The 17,780-nt window shown below is 64.8% G+C and overlaps 2 protein-coding genes across 8 annotated transcripts in view; one reads left to right on the forward strand and one right to left on the reverse strand.

The window, feature by feature from the left end:
- Positions 1-6,172, reverse strand: part of PIP5K1C (phosphatidylinositol-4-phosphate 5-kinase type 1 gamma) — a 43,302-nt gene extending 37,130 nt beyond the window's left edge. For 2 of the 6 annotated variants that reach the window (XM_084498634.1, XM_084498635.1), the window contains exon 1: positions 5,921-6,169. In XM_084498634.1, the coding sequence (XP_084354760.1) occupies positions 5,921-6,017 (97 nt within the window). In that variant the 5' untranslated portion in view covers positions 6,018-6,169. Of the gene's footprint in view, positions 1-5,920 lie in introns of all 6 variants that reach the window. The other 4 variants (XM_084498636.1, XM_084498637.1, XM_084498633.1 and 1 more) reach the window with 3 other exon arrangements.
- Positions 6,173-6,455: 283 nt separating this feature from the next.
- TJP3 (tight junction protein 3) lies at positions 6,456-17,644 on the forward strand. 2 transcript variants are annotated; one of them, XM_084499132.1, is made up of 21 exons: positions 6,456-6,801; positions 7,240-7,360; positions 10,737-10,793; positions 10,872-10,996; positions 11,151-11,253; positions 11,488-11,956; positions 12,188-12,291; positions 12,912-13,074; positions 13,164-13,254; positions 13,506-13,570; positions 13,678-13,756; positions 13,893-14,049; positions 14,267-14,375; positions 14,834-15,053; positions 15,335-15,531; positions 15,633-15,728; positions 16,013-16,083; positions 16,214-16,525; positions 16,669-16,893; positions 17,123-17,172; positions 17,290-17,644. In XM_084499132.1, exons 1-21 carry the CDS (start codon positions 6,593-6,595, stop codon positions 17,387-17,389), a joined length of 3,123 nt encoding a protein of 1,040 aa, XP_084355258.1. In that variant the 5' UTR covers positions 6,456-6,592; the 3' UTR covers positions 17,390-17,644. The 2 variants fall into 2 exon arrangements, with proteins under 2 accessions (XP_084355258.1, XP_084355259.1); XM_084499133.1 differs by lacking the exons at positions 6,456-6,801; positions 7,240-7,360 and adding an exon at positions 9,407-9,503.
- The last annotated feature ends 136 nt before the right edge of the window (positions 17,645-17,780 follow it).

A 17,780-nucleotide genomic window follows, 5' to 3' on the forward strand; every position in this document is an offset into this window, starting at 1 on the left:
ACAACCACGTTACCTCTGTGCTAAACACGTGGTCTAACAGCGGTGCTGCCCAGCTCCTTGCTCCCCATCCTTCCTGCCCCACCAGACCCCGCGCTCGATGGCACGCACACGGGGTGGGCACCCAGCCCTGGGCAGGGAGGCTGGAAGCAAGCCCAGACCTCAGGTTTGAACTCACAGGGTGTGACTTCGCAGACGATGCTATTTTACTGGAGATTCCCCATGTTTGCCACGCCAGCCCTCAATTCCATCAGGCTGTGTCACCAGCCCCCGCAGATCCAGACCTCAACTCGCTCGGGGCAGCAAAACAAAGCAGCAGCTGAGCACAGCCAACGCCAATGGGGAGAGAAAGGTGGAACGGGCAATGGAAATAGCAGCTTGCCAGGCAGCAAATGAAAGGGAGGAAATAATCCCGGTTAATTCTACTCTTGCAGGATCCTAACGTGGTCACCAGCAGGGCCCGGCGCATCCCAAGCACCCGTTCTGAAGGGCAGCACCCGACGTGTGCTGAGCCTGGGGTGCGTGGCTGCCAACACCAGCCCTGCAAATGTCTGCGTGAACACAGCTACCTGGGCTCAAGAGCAGATCTCTCTGCCTCCTATGGAAAAGAAAAAACAAACAAAACAAACAAAGCAATGAAACAGCTGGGGAGTTACTCTTAAGTACTAAATTCTGTAAAGGAGCAGACACCCACCTAACTCAAAGCATCCTCAGAACAAAAGACCCAAAGAAGAAATTTGTAGATGTCTACCATAGCACAGGGACACAGAACAGGTTAAATAAACCAGAAGTTTGACAGAGCTCCACCAGAGGAAGCAGTGCAAGTTTAAATGACAAGAAAATCCCTGCTTTGCTACGGGGACCCTCAGAGCCAGGTCTGCAGGAGCCAGCGAGCCCCACGCCAGAGCACGGCTCAGCAGCTGCCACCGAGCACAAACCCCGAGCAGCCAGAGCACAGGTGGAAGCCGAATTAAACATCGTGCCCCTGAGCGGCGGGGAGAGATGTAACATCGTGCAGTAAAGTGAGAAGCTGCTTCAGAGCACCGGGGGTTTGGCCGGCACCAAGTTCCCCAAGCTTGCAGCGTGCCCATGCCCGACACATCCCCAGGCTCCTCCAGCAGCAGCAGTGAATGTGCCCAGGCTGGAACTGTGACAGTCCCCAGGCTGTGACACCGCTGCCTGTGCCGGAGCAGCTACAGGTGGCAGCACCCCACACGTCCCCTTCCTCCCCACAGCAGTGGCGCCGACCCCGGGCAGGCAGCTGGCTTCCCACTTCTGTTCTCTCCCCGGGAGCCTTCCCCACCCTCTCCAAGTTTCCTAGCAAGCAGCAATTTCCGCAGAGAGAACATGCAGATTCTGCTAATTACAGACGAGAGGAGGGCTGTGCCCCCCCCGTTCCTCGCTCCGGATCCCAGCCGTGCAGGCGGTGATTGGGCATTGTGAGGTTCGCTTTCTGCAGCTCCGGATCTGTGCAATTATCCAGGGGCAGTTCTCGTTACAGCCGTTTGCATAGTCTGTCAATTGTGCCTCCACGCTGTAAAATAACGCTGCCCGTCCTCAGAATCACAGCCTCTTCCTGGGCACCAGGGAACATTGAAGAGACCCATTCACGCTGCACGCTGCCTCTAAGTTTGAGGCATCTGCAACCTTTAAACGGCGCTAGGACAGAGCGGTGGCTTTGCTTTCTTCAAGGAAAGGGGGAAGAGAAGCCAAGGTGCAGGCTGTGACGGCGAGCTGCTGCAGAGGTGCGAGGGGAGCGAGGCACAACACCATGGGACGAGCCGTGAGCCCCAGGGCAACCGAGGGCACCGGGGCCTCCCGATTTCCTCCTCGCCGCTGCAGCACGTGCTCTGACTCAGCCTGGGTTATTCACCACAAGCCAGTGCAAAAACCCACACGTACGCCGGGGAAGCCGCAAAAACACACGATGGAAGACAACGACACTTAATTAGGGGTTGACAGCGTCTTCTGCTCAAACACGTGGGTGAGGAGAGACAAAGTGACAGAAATGCTGCTCTGATTGCTTTTAGCTTTTTAATTACAGAAAACGTTTCCCAGAAAAAGTTCTGAGGTTAACTCGGCTACTGGCAAACGCTGAAAGACACGACGAGTGCCAGGCTGCCTAGGAACAAAGCATTTCGGAGACCTACCTAAAGGAGGAAAAACCACAACGTCACCTTTTTGTCAGTGGCTCTTTCAGGGCTGCTCGGAGAGGCCAGCCGCCCCTGCCAGCCTCCAAAGCGCTCAGAGAGGAGGTGGGAAGCCTGAAAAGCCAGGACACGCTTTTCCTTTCAGCACGCAGCGACCCAGGCGGGCAGGTGAGCGATGCTGGGCGCTCTGCTGAGACACTCAGTGCTGATACAGATCAGGACCAAATTCACTTCTCGCAGACCATCGCTTTTAACTTCACCCTCTTCTTCCCTGCGCTTTTGCGCTTCAATTCCAGCATCAAATGGCCTTCTGCTCGGCATCCCTCGCAGTGCCTTGATTTACCTTTCAGCTGGGCTCCCGTTCTGTGATCGCTGTGGAAGTGGCCGCACGCAGGCAGGGGCACGGCACGCGCCTTCCTTGCAGCATCCTCCCCTCGGGGGAAAAGGCGAGCGGCTGCGCCTGTTTGTTGAAGGCAGAGCGGTGCAACCAGCAGCAGGCAGCAAACAGGGAGAAGGTGCTGGTGCCAGCAGCACAGCTTTGCCAACGACTTACAGGAAACGACAACATTGTGCTCCTCTCGGTGCCTGCACCAGGCACGGACGGGTGAGGACGCAGCAAGCGCTGTGCAGGGCTGTCCCCCTGCAGCAGCTCCCAGCTGGGAGCCTGTGTGAACAGCCGGGGCTCTGCGCCTGCACAGGGCTGCAAAAATCAGCTTCTGCCTGGCCCCACGTCCATGGTCACCCATGTCCAGCCCAATGTGATCAAGATCAATCCTGTTCTTCGGCACGTCCATGAAGCGACCCAGCTCGCAGGCCTAGGAGACGACAGCTTGGGAGGCAGCAGAAGGGAAGCGGCTCCGTCAGCTGGGTCACCAAACAAAAACTGAATTTAAAGGGGACCACCAGGCTTTAAAAATAAATAAATAAGAGACCTGGGTTTGGGAAACAGGAAAACCCACCCGGGACTTTTTCTCCTGTTCTGCTGCTATCTGTGAGCTCAAACACAGCCACCCCCCTGCCCTCCCCGACAGCGGGGCGTGCGAACCAGGCTGCTGAAGGTCACCGCCACCCAAACACTCCCAGCCCTCGCCGTGCTAGCAGCTGGCACGCGTTTCCCCTCCAGCTCCACTGCTGATATTCCCCTGCATGGTATAAAAGGTGCAGCGTGCGGGTTAATTGACCCCAGGGAACTCCTGAAGCTCCCCTACGTGCAGATGGCACCGTCCCCGTGCTCCTGGAGCAGGTACAGCGGTGAGGTTGGGCACGAGGCACCTGCTGGGCCTCCACAGATTAATACGGGGCTGCAGGAATGTGCTCGGCAGCCCAAAGAGGGAATAATCGAATGCGACAAAGCCGGGAGCAGCATGTGACGAGAGCAGCTCCCCGCGCCTTCGTCGGGGTAGCGCCCAGCCTCGGCAGACCTATTTCGGGACTCAGCCGGCTGCGCCTGAACGACGTGTTGGTGAAAAAAAAAGAGAGCGCTGGAATTCCTGCTTCTGCTTTCCAGGCTGCAGCCACCTTATATGGGAAAACCGTATTTAAGGTTGTGCATCTGGCGAGAGCCCACAACGGTCGTGTCAGCGATTCGCTTCGAAAATCGGTCCCAAACCACGCGCTGGGTGCTCCCGGGGGAGCCCTCCTGGAGACGCTCGGCGAGCCAACCGGGGCACGTGGGCAGGCCCAGCGCCTGCTGATTGCAATTAGATCAATCTTACATCGATCGCTCCCCTCCACTGGTTCTCCAGCCTGGCTGGACACCCAGCAGGACTGCCCCTCGCACCCCTCCCGGCCCCCACGGTCCCAGCTTCCCTGAACATTCCCAGCCCGATCACATCTTAAAGGCCAATTAATTTGCTGGAGCAGCCCGAATGCCATTTTTGCTGCTTTCCTCCCCTTGCCTGCAGCTGAGCTGTGACTTATTGGCTGTGAAGTAACTGCAGGGTCTCCAGAAGTTCAAGGCACAGGGTGTTTTTCTGTGTGTTTTTGCCTAGCTGACTCCCCCTGTCATCATCTTCGCTAGCACCATTTCACAGGGAAGAGGCACGTGACACCCAACTAAGCTGTGAACCATAATCATGCTGGGGATGATGTTTACATTTGATTTTTCCTCAAGCTGATAAGCTCTCTCCAATTTCCCTCTCCATCACGTTGGTATGGATCGAGCTGCTTGTGCCCCACGGGGTGGAATTCTTCCTTTATCTCTAATCTGCTCTCTGGGAAAAAAAAAATAAAAATGCTTTCAGCAGCCCTTCAGAAGTCACTTTGTGGTTATCATGGCAAAGAGGGAAGAGCCGTGGTGCTGCTCCTCGTGTCACAACCTGCACTCTCCCCGCTGGTCTTGGGGGCTCCGTCTGCACCCAACGCACCCAGCCGGGGTCTCTGCTGCGGGCACGGGGAGACGGCTGCAGGGCCAGGGCACAGACAGCGCCCTGACATCGCTCCAGCCCCTAAAGCAGGGGATCTCAGCCCCAAGGAACATGCTGTAGGCTTCTGCCCAGACCCTAAGCCGTAAGCGAAGGGCAGGCCGCAACCCACGCAACGGGAAGACAGGAGGAATGGAAAGAAATCGTAAGTCAACTCTTCAGCCCTCCTGGGACGAGGATTTGCAGACCCCAGCTCTGCGAGGAGAGGGGCGGGGGGCAGCCCTGCTGTCAGTTTGTGCTGACAGCTCTCCAGCAAGGCGAACCCCCGGCCTCCAGCCCTGCCAGCACAGGTATCCGGGCAGCGATCCCTCCTCACCCAGCCGCCTGGGGACACGATAACCCAGCCCCAAGGGGTCCACAGAGCCCCCGACCCCCAGCACGGCTCCTTCAGACCCCTGCGGCTCCTCAGAGCGAGCGCCTTCAGGAAGGGGCTCAGCGGCCATTTACAGGCGGCAGCTTTTGAAACTCCTTTTTTCAACCACAACAGTTACAACACCTTCGAAAGCCCCGCGGTGAGGCTCTCAGGACGGGATGGGTCAGCCCTGCGCGGCCACCAACGTGCCTCGATGCCGGCCCTGAAGGTTTTGTTCCTCAGGACACGTCCCGAGGCCTCCACGAGGCCCCAAGCCGAGCGGCTGCGGATCCTCGCCGACCGCCAGCTCCCTGCTGCCGGGGAGGGTCCCCTTCCAAAAACCACTTGGGGACCCCCCAGGAGCCGCTGTCAGCAGCGGGGCCGGGGCTGAGGGGCCCGGTTTGGCTCCTAAAGGGGTCCCCATCCCCAAAACGAGCCCCCAAAGGCGTCTCCGGCCCCAAAACAAACTCCTAAAAGGGGTCCCCGGCCCCAAAATGAGCTCCTAAGGGGGTCCCCTGCCCCCAAACGAGTTCCCAACAGGGTCCCCAGCCACCAAACGAGGCCCTAAAGGGGTCCCCAGCACCCAAATGAGCTCCTAAGGGGGTCCCCGGCCCCCAAATGAGCCCCGGGGGTGGCGTTGGGGGGGGGGGCCAGGGCCCGGTGCGAGGCGGCGCCCCCCGCAGCAGCCCCGACCACCGAGAGCCCCCCCCCCCGCGGACGGAACCATTCCGGGCCCCCCACTGCAGGGGGCGGCGGCCGGAGCGCACCACGCGGCACTGGGGGGGGGGGAAGGAGGAGAAGGGGGACAGCGGAACCCCCCCCCGGGGGCAGCGAGGCACCACCCGCACCCGGTGGGGAGGGGGGGGGGGGGGGCTGGGCTGAACCACTGCGGGCTGGGGGGGGGGAAGGGGAGAAATGGGAGGCGGACACGGGCCGGGTGGGGGGCTCTGAGGGCTCCGCGCGGGGCCGGCACCCCCCGGCGGGGCAGTGGCCGTTACCTCCTGCCGCGTCCGGGCCCTCCGGGCTGATGGCGCCGGCACCGGCCCCCGCCGCGGCCGAGCCCTCCGCCGCCTCCTCGGGCACCTCCAGCTCCATGGCGGCCGCCGAGGGCGCGGACAGGCCCGGGGCAGGCCGAGGCCGGGCCCGCGCCGCCCCCCCCTTCCTCCTCCTCCTCCTCCTCCGCCGCGCTGCTCCCGGCTCCGGCCGCCGCCGCCGTCGCTGAGCAGCCTGGGAGCGGCGGGGCCCATGGACGGGAGGGCGGAGGGGGCGGGGAGGGGAGGGGGGGGGGGAGGCCGGGGCCCGGCGCTGCGCAGAGCGGCGGGGCCGGAGCGGCGGGGGCCGTGCTGCCCCCTGCGGGCCGGGAGGGCCCGGACGTCGCCATGGCAACGGCGGCGGGGACCCGGGGTGGGCCCGGGGTGGGGGCTCCGTGAGGATGGAGGTGGGGGGGGGGCACCGGGCACCGGGGGGAGGCCGGGGGGCGGCAGCGGGGGCCTCGGGGGAGCCCCCGGGGGTGTCCGGGAGGCCTCCGGGACGCGCTGCCCTCCCCACGCCGTGCCCCGGGGCTGCGGAGCTGCTGGGAGGGGAGCGGCGGCGGGGGGGAGGCACCGGGAGCTGCCCCGGCCTCCCCTGGGCGGCTGCGGGCCCGCCGCTGAGGCCCCGCGCTCGGCACCATGGCCCCGGGCTGGTGGCTGGCGGCGGGGGGGTTCCGCAGGGTCTGGGCCCCCCGGGATACCGGGGGGGAGAAGGGCTCGGAGCTGCCGCAGCACCCCCGGTACAGGGCCCGGGCTGAAGGCTGGTCCCGGAGCAGCGGCGTGGAGCTGGGCTCCGTGGCCGGGATCCCCCCGGGAGGCAGGAGCAAGGAGCCCCGGCCGGCAGCGAGGTGGGGGCAGAGGGAAGGGGTCGGGGAGGGAAGGGGGAGGCAGCTCCCGGTGGGCAATCCCCCCCCCCCCAGGGCTGGGTGTCCCCGCGGGGCTGCTGTCCCTGGTCCTTCGGGTGGCGCTGGGTGAGGATGTTCGGTCCCCAGGGACAGCCCGGGGAGGGTCTGGGGGCTCAGGGTAGTGTGGGTGGCGTGGAGCCCCCCTCACCTCCTTGGAGGGGGCCAGGCTGGGAGGAAGGACCCCCTGCTTGGGCACTGCCATCCCCAGTGACCCCGAGCATCCCGTGCCTCCTGCCCGTGCCCGGGGCTGGGTGAGACACGAGTGGACGTGGCCGAGCCACCAGCCCGGGGGGGGACAGCAGGGACAGCCCCCCTACAGCTCCCGCTGTGCCTGCTGGAGCTGCCCAGGGACCCCTTCCCCCTGCCCTCTCCCTCCTGCAGGCAGCGTCTGGCCCACAAAGGGTTATGCAAGGCACCCGGGAGTGACACCGCTGCCACCAGCCCCAGAGCTCAGCTCCTTCCTGGTCGGATCCAGCCTCCGCTGGGGCTGAGCCACCGCTCGGTGAGTCCTGGGGGACGGGGATGGGACCGGGGGTCACCCCTGCCCGGCAGCCCCGGGAGGGACGGGGGCTGGGGACCCTCCTGGGGTCCTGCCCTGAGCACACGGACGGAGCAGGAGGAGAGGCCCCGGGGGTCCCTACGTGCTGGGGGGGGGGGACTTGAGCAGGGCACGGTGCAGAGCCCTCGTTGGGGTGCTGCGGCTCTCACCCTGTGGGCTTGGGGACACGGAGTGGGGACCCTGCCATCAGGCTCTGCGCCCTGGGGCTGGAGGTCGTGCCTCCCTTTCCCTTGCCTCCATCCCACCCGTTTACACCCGGCCAGGGCAGTGCTCCCCAGCACCTGTATGGGGGGGGCAGCAGGATCATCCCACCAGGACGCAGGTGGGGCTGGGTTTGGGGAGGCGCTGGGGGGCTGCCAGCAGGGCACGGACCCTTCCTGCACAGCCGGGGCAGGACGAGGGATGAGTGATTTTGGCAGAACTGGCAGGGACACGGAGAGCCAGCCCCAGGGGAGACCAGAATGGTGCGAGGGGGGTGTGTGGGGCTCCCACGGGGCTCCCACGGGGCTCCCACGGGGCTCCTGGTGCATCGGGCTGGGTGCATCGGGTTGGGCCGCGGTCAGCTCGGCCCAGAAACTGCCTCTCCCGGCGGGGCCATTTCGGGTGCGGGTTGGTTTCTGTTGGAAACCGGCAGAGCCGGCTCCTCCGGCTGCCAGCCTCGGCCTTTGGCTCAGGGCAGGGCCCCCGGGGAAGGCCGAGGGCAGGACCGGGGCTGGCCGTCCCCGCAGGCACTGCCTGGTGAGCTGCTGCTGTCCCCATGCTGTCCCTCTGTCCGCCCCCACCCTGGCCCCACCAAGGCCACGGAGAGCTGCAGGACGCAGGCGTGGGACTGATTCACCGAGTCCCTGTGATGGGACAGGGGCGTGGGGCTGGTGAGGGGACAGCACAGAGCAGGAGCTGTCACCTGCAGGGGGGGACACTGGCTGTCCCATGGCCTGTGGGGTCTGTTGGGACCTGTGGGTCCTGCCTTGTCACCTGTGGGTGTTGGGGGGCCCCATAAGCACCAACCAGCTGATGCTGGTGACGCAGCTGCCTCTGATCCAGCAGGAAACCTCCCCACCACCACGGCATGGTCCTGTGAGCATGGGGACAGTGTAGGGGGGACAGGACCATGACACCACCGAGCCAGGATCCTGCCTGGCCCCAGCCAGCCCCACAGCCCCACACGTCCCTGGGTGTCAAGCACCAGCGGCTGGGCACGGGGGCTGGTGTTGGTGGCTGGTGAGGCCGGGTGGTGCGGGACACCCCCCCGGACTCTGCCCTGTGCTCTCAGCCCAGCCAGCCAGCTTGTTCCTGGGCCCGGGTGAATGATTACCCCTGCCTGCTGCGCTGCCGGCTGCCCCACCACGTTTTGGGGCTGTTTTGGTGCAGCTGGGGCTGCGTGCTTGCCCCTGAGCCCACTGCCAGCCCCACCACCGTGGCTCTAGGCGCTCTCCACGGGTGTCAACGCTCATCTCAGGTGCCCCCACCCTGCTGGAACTGCCCTGTGGGGATTTCCAGCGGGGCCATAGGGTTCCAGCCCTTGGGCGTCAGTACAGGGGGTTCACGGCGGGGCTCAGAGCAGCCGAGCCATGATGGGGGCTGGGACAACCCCGCAGCACCCGGGGGGCGTGCGGGTGGCACAGGATGGGGACACACAGGCAGCAGGGCCAGAAATGGGGGCTGCTGCCGTGGCAGAGCCGTTGGGGTATTGGAGCCCAGGAGAGCTGTCAGGGCAGAGCTGTTGGGCACACGGATCCTGTGCTGCCAACGCTTGGGGAGATCTCCCCCCGCCGAGCTGCCACCACGGGCTGTGCCGAGCCGTGTCCTGGCTGTGCCATGCCGTACCGTGCCGTGCCGTGCCGGGGGGGTACCGAGGCTCCGGTTCCCGAGCGCGCCCCGTGCCCGCCCGCCCGGCCCTACCTGGGCACGCCCCGGGGCCGGGTGCGGTGCGGCGGGAGGCGGCCAGGGCCGGGCCATACCGTACCGTACCGTACCGTACCGTACCGTTCCGTGCCGGGCCGGGCCGGGCCGGGCCGGTGCAGCGGCGCCCCCCGAAGGCCCCTTGCCCTCCCCCGGGACGTTCAGCATGGCCGTGCGGTTCCAGGTGCGCTGCGCGCCCGGGCGGGACCGGGGGAGCCCCGGGGAGGTCACCGCGGCGGGGTCGGGGTCGGGCGGCGGGGGCAGCTCCATCCCACCCGGGTCAGCTCCGTCCCACCCGGGTCAGCTCCGTCCCAAATCGGCTCCGTCCCAAATCGGCTCCGTCCCACCCGGCCGCTGGCCGTGGAGAGCTGTGGGGTGGCCATGGCACCGTGCCGGGCTGCTTGCTGGCCCGGCCCCGTCGCGCAGCAGGACGGCAGTGGGGCCTCTCCGTGATTTCCTCATCACGGATAAAACCACACGCTTCTGTCGCCGGTCGCCGTGCCCCCTGCCCTGCCTGGCACCGGGGGGCTGTGGGGTGCCCTGGGCACGGTGGGGGCAGCGGGAGCCTCGTGCCACGTCCTGCACCCCGAGCAGGAGGCTGGGGCCGGCTGCGGGGCGGCTGCAGCTGATCCATCACGGCATTGCCTGGCGCTTTCAGTTTGTTTTTCCGTATCCAGATGACCCTTGAGATAGAGGTTGTAAAACACAGCTGTGGGAGCCACCGCCCCGTGCCAGGTTCTGTGGCTTTGTTTCTGGGGATTTTCCCTGCATGGCGCACGGATCCTGTGTCTCTTCTGGGCACTGGGAGCTGCTGGAGGGGATCCTGATCCCATGGCCTGTGCAGGGCAGCGTTTCAGCTGGGATGAACATCCCGATGAGGCTTGTCTGTCAGAAACTCTTGGATTTGGGGAAAACCTGGGGAAAATAAACAAAGGGTGAAGGCAGAGGGTGCCCCTCACCAAAAAAAAAAAAACAAAGGGTGGCTCCAGCTATGGGGAAGGGTCCCCAACCTACCTGCTCTGCCTAAAACCTCTCTTTCCGTGGCCACACGTCCAAGGGGACAGAGCTGGATGTCCCCGGCGCTCACTGGAGGGGGTTTCACTCTGCACAGAGCCAGCTCTGGGTTTTGGGCACACTCCTGCATGGGGAGTGTCCCAGCCACCGGTCCCAGTGCCCTGGGTGGGTGCCTGGGCACTGCGGGGGGCTCTGTCCCCCTTCACCCTTGTGGTCCCCGGTGCCTGCAGCTCAGCTGATGCAGCAAGCGCTCACCTCACCTCTGTTGCAGCCCAAAGCGGGACTCGGGAAGGGGCCAGTGGCTGCGGAGAGGAACCGGAGCCGATCCGAGCCCCCGGCCCCCGGGCTGGAGCAGAGGCACCGGTCAGCCTCAGCGCTCACCCTCCCTCGCTTGTGTTGGCAGGTGGCCGCCATGGAGGAGATGGTGATCTGGGAGCAGCACACCGTGACACTCAGCAAGGTGAGCGTGGCCTAGGGATGGCCGCGGGACAGTGGCACGGGGTCAGGGTCTGATCCCCTCCCTGCTTATCCCCGCTAGGACCCTCAACGGGGCTTCGGTTTTGCCGTTTCGGGAGGCCGGGACCGTCCCAACAAGGTGACCGGGGACACCGCGGTGATTGTTTCCGATGTGGTGGCTGGGGGACCAGCGTTCGGCCAGCTCCAGTGAGTTCACAGGGACGTGGGGACACAGGGCGTCCTCACTGGAGGACTGGAGGATGGGGTCCCCCTGGGGCAAAGCTGCCCTTGCTGCCCTGCCAACCCCCCCGGGGCTGAGGGTTGCAGCTGGGGCAGAGCTGTGGCTGTGTTCCCTTCACAGGAGGAAGGATCAGATTGTGATGGTCAACGGCCTCTCCATGGACAACGCCTCGTCCTCCTTCGCCATCCAGACACTTAAGACCTGCGGCAAGATCGCCAACATTGTGAGTGTGCCCTGTGGTGGGACCGCTCTGTGCCTGTCCCCAGCTCACTGTGGCTGTGTCTGGGGTGGGTGGTGGTGCTGGGCAAAGCCCTGCTCCTCTTGCAGCCGCTGCAGCACTGTGCTCTGCTCCCCCGGGGTGCCCAGGGCTCCTGTTCTGGGCTGGGACATTGCTGTAGGAGCATGGGGCAGCGACAGCCTCATTCACCATCCCTTCCTTCTCTGTTTCTGCCTGCAGACGCTGAAGAGACAGAAGAAAATTCACCTTCCCATGAGCAAGAGTGGCCCTGGGTCCCCCGCGGTGCAGCGGCGCTACGACTCGGATGAGGACGACGGGTTGCGTGGTGGGGATCTGGCCCTGCGCAGCACCCGGCGGCACCGCTCCCGCGATGACCTGGACCACAGCCGGGGCTACGACGGGGACTCGTCCAGCGAGAGGAGCTCTGGTCACCACCGGGACGGCCGCCGCCAGCAGAAGTCGGTGTCCCGCAGCCGGAGACGAAGCCAGGACAGCGGCCACTGGAGGCAGAGCCCCGACAGCGGCTCGGATCGCAGGGGCTACAGCCGGCGCCGCTCCGCCAACGGCTTCGGCCACGAAGGGGACACCAACGGGCTGGACCTGGTGTCGGGGTTCAAGCGGCTGCCGCACCAGGATGTGCTGATGAAGCCCATCACTTCAGTCCTGGTGAAGAAGAAGGAGAGTGAAGGTAGGGCCTTCCTGACCCCTCCGTCCCTGGGTCATCACCTGAGCAGTGGCCGCGTGCTCTGGGGGCACTGAGCCCGCCTGGCCTGCCCCCAAAGGGTGGCAGAGCTCAGCTCTGGGGCTTGCAGATGCCCAGTGGGAGCTGGGGTGGGCTTGTGGGGATGGTGGCAGGAGGAGCCCCCGGCGGGTCCTGCTTCTGCCCTGCTCCAGCGCTGTCACGGGCTCTCTGGTGCAGAGTACGGCCTGAAGCTGGGAAGTCAGCTCTTCATCAAGCACATCGTGGAGAGCGGGCTGGCGGCGAAGGGCAGCTCCTTGCAGGAGGGAGACCTGATCCTGAAGGTGCGGGGTCCCAAGGGGAGCACGGCGCTCGCTGAGGGACTTGTTTCCCCTGGGTTGGGTGTCTTGTCCCTGGGCAGTGTCTCCGTGGGGGACAAGGTGAGGGCATGCTGCTCTTGGCCAGCTGCGAAGGACAGCTCCTGGGCTGGAAGCAGCTCCGTCTGGTGCCCGCATCCTGCCCCAGTTGTTCCCTAAGGCCAGGTCCCCAGGATGCTGAGGTTGTTTGGTTAAAGCAGTGGTGTTCAGCTGGGGATGGTGGCTCATCCTGCTGCCACAGTGGGGTCACCAGCCTCCTCCTGTCCCCGTGGCGCTGGTCCTGTGCTGCATGTGGGTGTCAGGTGCTCAGGGCGTGCCAGGTGAAACGGTGCTTAAGGAATTTGGGGAGGATAGAACAGAGGGCTGGAGGTGCTTTGTTTGCACACACAGGCCAGGCAAACCAGTGGCCACTGGGAACCAGAGCCAAAGTGACTCTGGAGCAAACAAAAGCTGGGGCTGGGGCCAGCAGGGATGGGAAGGGACCTGGGAATGCGGTGGTGGGAGTGTCCCCGTAACAAGCGGGGTTTTCCTGGGAACAGCTTTCCCAGGAGCGAGTGCACTGAGGCCTTCTTGCTCTGCCCCTCCAGATCAACGGGGTGGCCAGCGAGGACATGTCCCTGGCCGACACGCAGCAGCTCATTGAGCGGACAGAGGGGACCCTGACCCTGCTCGTCCTCCGGGACCACCGGCAGTTCCTGGTCAACATCCCTGACATGGAAGACATCCAGAGTGACAGCTCCCGGATGGACGGTAAGGGGACAGGGCGACAGCACCAGGGTCCCAACGCTCAGCGTGAGGACCGGATGGTCACCAGTGTGTCTCCCCTTCGGTTGCTGCAGATATCTCTGACATTGAGTCTGACCTGTCCCATCCGCCATCCCCCCAGACCTCCCCACGACTTCCAGCTGCTGCCAGGATGAATTCACCACCGTAAGCCCTGCCTTGCCCCTGTCCCTGCATCCCCATGAGCCCCTCTTTCCCCCACTGACCACCAGACCCCCCATTCTCTCTGCCCATCTGGAGTGGCTTTTTCTCCTCCATCCTGGAGCCAGCTCACCATTTTGGTCCCCAGCTTGCCCCGCTGTCCCTGCTGCCTGCTCGGCACTGCAGGCTCTGCCTACCTGTGCTGATCCAGCACCCACCTCCGTGGCCACCCTAAATCCTGCCTGACTCTGTTCCAGAGAGAGGAGACGAACGAGTAAGAACGCTGCAACCAACACGAACACACACGATGCTCTGGGCCATGGTGGGTGAGCTTGGATCAGGCTGGGGGTAGCCGAGGGCACTGAGCGGGCTCTGGGCTGTCCAAGCACAGCCACTGCCACCTCCTGGACGTGTCCTCCTTCCCTGCAGATGTGCTGGAAGCTGTGGAGGGGGACGGCCACCACAGCCCCCGCACCAGCCCCGCTGCCCAAGCTGCCTGCAAGAACGGGTGCGTCTGCAGGGGCTGGTGGGGAAGGGCTGGGCAGATGGGAGCTGCGCCAGGGCAGGGTTGGGGTCTCGGAATCAGCGACCACCGGCGTGTCCCTGCCTCACTGCCGGGCTCACTGCAGCCTCCCCCGTGGCAGGTACAGCCCCGACACCAGGATCGTGCAGTTTGTGAAGGCCAAGAGCGTGGGGCTGCGGCTGGCTGGCGGGAACGACGTGGGCATCTTTGTGTCGGGCGTGCAGGAGGGGAGCCCGGCCGACTGCCAGGGCATCCAGGAAGGGGACCAGATCCTGCAGGTACCCAGTCCTATCCCCAGCACTGTGCTGGCACCCCGCAGGGTGCAGGTGCCACCCAGAGGGGCTGTCCCCAGGGTCACCCAGGGCTTGTGGCAGGCACTTGGGTGGCAGGGACCCTCTCCCACCCTGCCCTGGGCACTGCTGTCCCCAAGACCTTGCTGGAACCCCATCCCTCTGTCCTACCGGTGGGTCGTGTCTGAGCGTTTTTCCACGGCAGGCGAACGACACCAGTTTCCAGAACCTGACCCGTGAGGAGGCCGTGCAGTATCTCTTGAAGCTGCCGCCGGGTGAGGACATCACGCTGCGGATCCAGAGCAAGCAGGACAGTGAGTGACAGCTGGTGTCATCCCGGGCTTCTCTCTCTCCATCCTCTGTCTTCTCTGAGCAAGCATCAGAGCCGCTCGATGCCCCACAGCTCTTTCTGCCCCACAGGGTGGTCCTTTTTCCCCACACCCTTCTCCTCCTTCTGAGAGGTGATGGGAGGGGACCGGGCCATCCTGGTGTGCAGTTTGTGCCATGGCATCCAGGAGCACGGGACTGTCTGGCACCGTGGCTCAGCCCAGAGGGGCCAGCTTGTGCTGGAGGGTCAGGTCCTGCTGTCCCCAGCATGCCCAAGAGCACCACAAGTAGATAAGGTGCCCCCACTGCCCTCCTTGGCATCAAGGGCTGCTGTGGAGGATCCCGGCCAGCCCAGCTTGTACCTAAATCCCTCCAGCACCTTCCTGTACCCCTAATTCCTCCTCAACCTCCTCTTCCCTGATGGTCCTTTTCACCCGGGCTCCAGTTTTCAGAAAGATGATCTCGTCCAACGTGGGTGACTCGTTCTACATCCGGACGCATTTTGACTATGAGAAGGACACGCCGTCAGGGCTCAGCTTTACCCGTGGGGACATCTTCCACGTGCTGGACACCATATACCGGGGCAAGCTGGGGAACTGGCTGGCCGTGCGCGTGGGCAGGGACCTGCAGGAGCAGGACAAGGGCATCATCCCCAACCAGAGCAGGTAGGCACAGAGCCAGAAATGGGGCTAGGGTGAGCAGGGGGCGCAGGGGGCAGGGGATGAGGGGGATGTGGATGGTGGCCCCAAGTAAGAGGCAGGGCAAGGGCGGATGGAGTGGTGGTGGGAAGCACTAGCTGGTGAAAAACCTTCTTGGTGCCCAGGGCAGGTTGGCTTGGTTGATGCTCTGCTTGTCTGAGGTCCTGGAGGGAAGGGGCCTCCACAGCCCCGTGCAGCCAGGCTACCGAGTAAATCCAGTCAGAATTCTGAGCCCTTTCCCCTCCCAGGGCCGAGCAGATCGCCAGCCTGGAGTCAGTGCTGAAAGCCTCATCTGGCAGCAACCCTTCAGGGGCACGGGCCGAGTTCTGGAAGCTACGAGGCCTGCGGGGAGCCAAGAAGATGCTGCGGAAGAGCCGGGAGGATCTGTCTGCCCTCACGAAGCAGGGCCACTACCCCCCGTACGAGAAGGTGGTTCTGAAGGAAGGTGGGCACAGCACTGCGTCAGCCAGACCCCGCCAGGGGTCATCAGACCCGGGGCTGCCCGTGCTCCCAGCCTCCCTGAGCCGCTCTGTGTTCACCCCACAGCCAGCTTCAAGCGGCCGGTGGTGATCCTGGGCCCCATCGCGGACATCGCCATGCAGAAGCTGAGCACGGAGCTGCCGGCGCTGTTTGAGATTGCCCGTGAGTGCTCTCCACACCGGGGTGAATTGTGCTCAGCAGCTGGGCCCTCGGTGCTGGCGGCCGTGGGAGCTCTTTACTGATGGTTCAGATCCTGCCTCGTTGCCCCCTCGTGACACCCCAACTCCCTCCTGGACTCAAGCACCCTCTCCCCACGCAGTGTGGGGCAAGCTGGCTGCAGACATCCCCCTTGGAGGGTCAGAGCCCCATGGCCAGACCCCGGCTGGGACTGCAGGGGATGTCACAGCTGCCCCAGCTGCTCTCACGCCCGTCTCCTTGTCCTGCAGCAAGCGTGCCCCGAGACGGGACATCATCCAAGGTCATCAAGTTGGACTCGGTGCGGCAAATCGCAGAAAAGGTGAGAGCCTGGGGGATCTTCCCCACGTCCCAGGGGCCGGGTGGGCCAGGGCCTGGCAGGGGGAGCCCTCAGGGAGTCCCCTGCCTCCAGCACTGCCCCCAGTGGGCTGAGTGCTGGTGCCCTGCCCCAGGACAAGCACGCCCTGCTGGACATCACCCCCTTGGCTGTGGAGCGCCTCAACTACGTGCAGTACTACCCCGTGGTGGTGTTTTGTGAGCCCGAGAGCCGGCAGGGCATCAAGGCCATGCGCCAGTGGCTGGCGCCCGAATCCAGGAAGAGCTCCCGGCGCCTCTACGCCCAGGCCACCAAGATGAAGAAGTACTGCAGCCACCTCTTCACTGCCACCATCAGCCTCAGCGGCAGCGGCAACGCCTGGTACGAGCAGATCAAGGACATCATCAGGACGCAGCAGAGCCAGCCTGTTTGGACGGCAGCAGAGCAGGTACGGGGCAGGGGGTCCCTCGGGGCAAGACTCAGCCTTGCAGGGGGGCAGGCAGGTGGGTAACGGTGCCAGGGCCCTGTGGGGCTGCACGTCCATCCTCTCCATGCCCAGGGTCCCAGGTCTCCTTCATCCCCTCCCCACAGGTGGACGTGGCTCTGGAGGACAGCCTGGACCTGCTGAACCCACCAAGCAGGGCGGCCTCGGGCTACCTGACCTGTGACAGCCACGCCAACAGCGACTACGACGACACGGATGGCGAGGCGGGTGCCTACACCGACGGCGAGGCAGAGGACACCTACGACCAGCCCGCCCTGGCCCGCTCCTCTGAGCCGGCGCAGACGTACCCCAGCCATGGCCTGAGTGAGCAGGTGGGCGCCCCAAACCTGCAGCAGGGGCTGGTGGGGCAGGGGGGGCCCAGAACCCACCCGTGGGGCTGAATTCCTATCTTACTGTGGTACTGTCGGGAGAAGGGCTGTCACCTCCAGCTCTGCAGGGTCTTTGGTGCCTTGGAAAGTTTTGCTGTGGGGAAGCAGCCCAGCTCCAGGCTGGGCACAAATCATGCCTGGCCACCTCTGATGCCTGTCTCTTTTTACACAGGTGACAGAGCAGCACCCGCAGGGACAGTGGACACAGCACAGCAGCATCAGGTACCCCATGCCCCGGGGGGGGATCGGTGCCAGCTCTGCGCAGCCTGGTCCTGCACGGCGGTGACCGTCTCTGCTGACCAAGTCACAGAGGCATCACCGCAGCCCCTTGTCCCCCAGGGAGTACGAGCACGAGGCTGTGAGGAAGAGATTCACAAGAGCCAGAGATGACTCGGACCAGGACGAAGGCTACGAGTGGGGCCCTGCTACGGACGTGTAGTGAAGCAGGCTCAGCGCCTGCCCGGGACCCCCCCACGCTGCCGGGCCAGCCTCTGCCCTGCTGGGCAGCCAGGGCCCCTTGGGCCACCCCTGCCACAGCCCCAGGCCACCGGGGCCGGGTGGCAGCCCCAGCAGTGCCACGCAGCATCCCGCAGCTGGGCCAGGTTGCGCCCGCGCCCATCACCAGCCACCACCACCAAGTGCCTCCTTCCCCCTTTCATCCGCAGCTGAAATAAAGGGGACGTTTTGAGTAGGACGGGCTGTTTCTGCGTGTACTGCGTGGCAGCCTGCAGGGGAGGTGTACAGCAGGGCTGCCTTGCTGGGATCTGCACACCTCTGTGGTCAGAGCCCCCTGATCCCTGTCCCCAGCGGGTGCAGGACCAGCCTGGGGG

This window comes from Aythya ferina (assembly GCF_964211825.1).
Source record: "Aythya ferina genome assembly, chromosome: 26".
NCBI classification, from domain to species: Eukaryota; Metazoa; Chordata; class Aves; order Anseriformes; family Anatidae; genus Aythya; species Aythya ferina.

Coding starts and splice junctions, on each gene's coding strand:
- TJP3 (XM_084499132.1), top strand. CDS start 6,593: ATGGCCCCGGGCTGGTGGCTGGCGGCGGGGGGGTTCCGCAGGGTCTGG. Junction 15,054..15,334: donor ATCATCCCCAACCAGAGCAG/GTAGGCACAGAG, acceptor TTCCCCTCCCAG/GGCCGAGCAGATCGCCAGCC. Junction 16,084..16,213: donor TGCGGCAAATCGCAGAAAAG/GTGAGAGCCTGG, acceptor GCCCTGCCCCAG/GACAAGCACGCCCTGCTGGA.